Below are 4,574 nucleotides of genomic sequence, written 5' to 3'. Positions count from 1 at the left end.
CATAAATAAAACAATGAACTTATGGCTCTTATAGTATGTATTCTGACTGTTGACCAACCCACTTATTCAGCACTATCTAAACATATTAGTATACATCTAGTACACATCTAGTATACATATTTAATTTTCCTAATTTTTAGAATAGAAAGTTTGAACACTTGGAGCTTTGAACCACACAGGAAAAGCAGAACAGCATGTAAAATCATCTGATTAGCCCATCTGCCCACAGGCACTATAGTTTTTATTAAATAAAGGACCAAACTAAAAATATGGTGAGTATAAGTTTATTTCTCCAATCAGCAAAAGCCATTAATATATTGTTACCCAAAGCATGAACAAACAAGCATTTCAAGAGCTTATCAAATACATTGCCATAAGAATTCATAATAATATTCTTATATTTCTTAAATCAAATGATTAATTCACTCATTTGTAAGTTTTTTTTTTAATGAAAAAGCAAATGACAAAGCAAAAGGCGGCATATAAACTGATACATTGAAATGTATCATCAAAAGTCTCAGCAGCTACAGAAACGCAGTGCAGAAGCACACATCAGTTAAAGCACTGAAGAAACTCTACATAAGTCAAAACTCCCCATTTAAGCATGCGTCTATCACAGTATTTTCACAGTAGATACAACCATTTCTGCCACAGCGGTAAAGTGGCACACGATTAGCAATTTTTTGCAGTTCATTACGTAGGTTTTGTTTGTTCTGGTCTTTGTTATAGATATATGTGTAAACAAAGGCTTTCATTCCCTGATAATTCTCTAATTCACAAAGACCTGAAAGCACAACATTGCTGTTAAGACACTTGTCTACACAGGGAGAGATTAAAGTGTAGAAAACCACACATCCATCATTCCTTTTATTCAGCAAGTGTGTCAAAGGAGAATTAAATGGAGGATTCATCAGTAAATGCTCTGAATGTGCATTTCTGTGAACCCCTGCAGCAATGAGTTCAGTGCCTTGGTAGACTTCCATACTGTCACGTTTTATGTAAGGCTTAACATCTTCTGACGGGTCGTTTTTCAGAAAGTTAGCTGGGGATGGGAAGAAACGACTTCGACACTGCTTCTTCGGGACATTGATGGCCACTGCATACTGCAAACCATTTTCATAACTGGAAAAGAGAAAATAATATCATTTAAATATATGCAAATTAACAGAGGAATCAAACATGCATGCTGAGACTCTGTATCAGTGAAACATTTTATGGTATAATGCAATCTTTATGAAACTTCCTATCAAACATTAGTAACAACAATTCAGTTACTCCTTACAGGTGACCATCTCCATCAGATTTTGTAGCTCCTTCTTTTGACAAACATCAGACAGACAGATGTCAAGTGATGCTCAAGCACTTGTCATGTATTTAATTAGATTTTTGTTAGCCTTTTTAAATAAGATGATGTTTTACTTGATAAGATTACAAGAATAATGCAAAATTGGTTCAAGTAGCAAAAATGTCATAATGGGAATACCCCCTCTGCCTCATTTTGAGCCAGGAAAAACTCTGAAACATATTCAGTTCTTAACATTAAAACATCTCAGTGCTCTTTAATGATGATTATGAATACTAAATCCCTGAAAGCACTGAATGCTAAATAATGCATATAATGACAAATCCAATATTGTACAGTGTTACTTCATAGTAAACATTAAACATACTTAAAATGAAAAAATCTTTGAATCCTGGCGAGAGTGTTAATGTCCACCTTTTCATTCGCCACACTTTGAATATCAGAAAGCAACACGATCCCAAGAAGGACCCTTGAAAGCACAGCGAAGACCTAAAATAAGGACAAATACCAAATAAGCAACAGTTTGTGCACACAAAACCTTGTATAGAAAAATAGATGTTATTGCTTATTTCTAAGCACAGGTGCACTGTAAAAAATATCTGTTAATTAACAGTTTCCATATTTTGTGATTGTGTGTTCTGTTTATTGCATTATAGGATGTTGATCTATGTTGTGTTGACTTGAGACATTGAAAATTCCACTCTACAGTTTAACAAAGTGATTTTTATTGACATTTCAGCAGTTTAAAATAATAAAATATGTATAAAAAAAATTCAACCTGATCTCACGAGAAAACATAAGTATTTTACGTTTTGTCAGTTTAGTGGCTAATTCGTACGAGTTCATACGAGTTGAGTCTTACGAAATTGTAAAATTTAAAAAAGGAGGTGTGGCACCTAACCCCACCCCTAAACCCAACCTTCACTGGGGGATGAGCACATCGTACTAAATTGTACGAATTAGATTGTACGAATTCATATCAATTAGCCACTAAATCAAAAAGTTATGAATTGCCGTGAAATTGTGTTGAAAAAATTATATGTAAAGACATAAGTCTGTAAAATAACAGAAAATGTATTGCCAGTTAATTGAAATTGAATTTTTTAGCGTAATATCCAACACCAACCAAGACAAAATATCACTTCAAACTATTAAAAATGTTATAAAAGTCACTTTTTCAAACTTTTCAAAGTTAAAAGTTGTTGGAAGAAAAATCAAGGTCCCACAATGCAATTCAAAAGCCTAAAAACAGGAAAATAAGAAATAAAACATAAATCATCTTGATATTTTATGCTAACTTTTTGATTCCAGATTATTTTTGTCAAATACAGATTTATACATGTGTTTATATCATTTTATTATACTATATTTGGCTACTAATTAGTAAGGACGTGAGGCTTCAGTCTTCAGATTGGTTAATATAACTTGGTTATACTGCCATCTCTTGGTTTTGCTTGCTATAAATGGAGAATTTTTATTTTATTTATTTTTTTTAACTAAAGAGGGAAAACCGTTTTTTTTTTTTTTTTTTAAATACTAATGTACAGTTGAAGTCAGAATTATTAGCCCCCCTGAATTATTAGCCCCCTGTTTATTTTTTTCACCAATTTCTGTTTAACGGAGAGAAGATTTTCTCAACACATTTCTAAACATAATAGTTTTAATAACTCATTTCTAATAACTGATTTATTTTATCTTTGCCATGATGACAGTAAATAATATTTGACTAGATATTGTTCAAGACACTTCTATACAGCTTAAAGTGACATTTAAAGGCTTAACTAGGTTAATTAGGTTAACTAGGCAGGTTAGGGTAATTAGGCAAGTTATTGTATAACGATGGTTTGTTCTGTAGACAATCGAAAAAATATAGCTTAAGGGGGCTAATAATTTTGACCTAAAAATGGTTTGTAAAAAATTAAAAACTGCTTTTATTCTAACTGAAATAAAACAAATAAGACTTTCTCCAGAAGAAAAAATATTATCAGACATACTGTGAAAATTTCCTTGCTCTGCTAAACATCATTTGGGAAAGATTTAAAAAAGAAAAAACAATTCAAAAGGGGGCTAATAATTCTGACTTCAACTGTACATGTAAACATGTCCTCAGTTTGTTACAGTCCCAGCCAGGAGCGCCGCAGGTTTGGGGGGGGCGCTCCCCCACCCCCCGCTCCTAAATTTTCATCTGTAACAACCACAATTCAAATCCTCCCCTCCCCCCGACTCTTAATTTCTGTCCTCAATGTGTACGTGGGTGAATTGGTGGTTGGTTCAAATCAAACTCATCACAAAACTCCCACAGACATCTCATGTGTTCATATATATATATATAACACATAAAAAATATGTTATATATGCACATCATATAGACAGAATGCAGCACAGACTAACACACAAATATAAGTTCACTACCGGGAATCAAATTATTTTCTGTCATAATCAAAATTTTAGCATTTAACTGAACATTATTTTGTTATTATTTGGTGTTTTATTTATACTGTGTCATTTGTAATCATTCTGGGTTACAATTCAATCAAAATACTGTATGTGCACAGACATCTTCCTGCCAGAATCTGAGCATTCTTTAAAACCTTTACGTTAGTACACTTTTTCAGGAGCTTTCTTTCGTTTTATTAAAGTGCTGTTAGCACAAGATCAGTTTTCTTAATGTAAGCACTAATGCTACTTTAGGGATTAAGTGATGATGCTTACCATAGTTTCTGTTGTTGAAAATGAGAAGGTTCAGAGCTGCTGTGTGAGTCTGCAGTGAAGAAAGAGTGATGAGAAAGAGAAAGTAGGGGGTATTTATTCTGAATGTTGACCAGCCCACTTATTCAACACCATGTAAACACACAGCTGAAATGGTTCATACTTGAATTAAATCACAAGTCCAACTCTTTAACCATTAGGCTGCCTCTTATATGAACAACAACAAATTATTTCATTGCTTTATTGATTGATTAAGTGGCTCAGTGGTTAGCACTGTCTCCTCATAGCAAGAAGCCCAGTTGGCATTTCTGTGTAGAGTTTATGAATTTCTCCTGGTTCAGCCGAGACTCAAACCAGCAACCTTCTTGCTGTAAGACAACAGTGCTAACCACTGAGCCAGTGTGCCGCCCCTACTATAAACTGAAACATAATTACAGGCATGTTGCTGTGGTTCTTGAGCAAAAAGCATTTGTGTCAAATCAGTCTTTTGCAAGAGCTTGTGTTCTGTTGCATGAGATTTGGTCTGGAGGTTTTATCTATAAAAATCTGTCCTAGAGTGTCA

At 33.6% G+C, this 4,574-nt stretch overlaps 1 protein-coding gene across 1 annotated transcript; it reads right to left on the bottom strand.

Moving 5' to 3' along the window:
* Positions 1-270: 270 nt before the first annotated feature.
* Positions 271-4,141, bottom strand: LOC130241959 (uncharacterized). Its single transcript, XM_056473966.1, has 3 exons — positions 4,016-4,141; positions 1,671-1,792; positions 271-1,122 (listed from the first exon to the last, which is right to left on the bottom strand). The coding sequence occupies exons 1-3, from the start codon at positions 4,016-4,018 to the stop codon at positions 585-587; spliced, it is 663 nt and encodes a 220-aa protein (XP_056329941.1). The 5' UTR covers positions 4,019-4,141; the 3' UTR covers positions 271-584.
* Between the last annotated feature and the right edge of the window lie 433 nt (positions 4,142-4,574).

The sequence above is a fragment of the Danio aesculapii genome, chromosome 15 (assembly GCF_903798145.1).
Source record: "Danio aesculapii chromosome 15, fDanAes4.1, whole genome shotgun sequence".
Lineage (NCBI taxonomy): Eukaryota > Metazoa > Chordata > Actinopteri > Cypriniformes > Danionidae > Danio > Danio aesculapii.
Note: the sequence above shows the minus strand (reverse complement) of the source record. Positions and strands in the feature narration are given on the sequence as shown.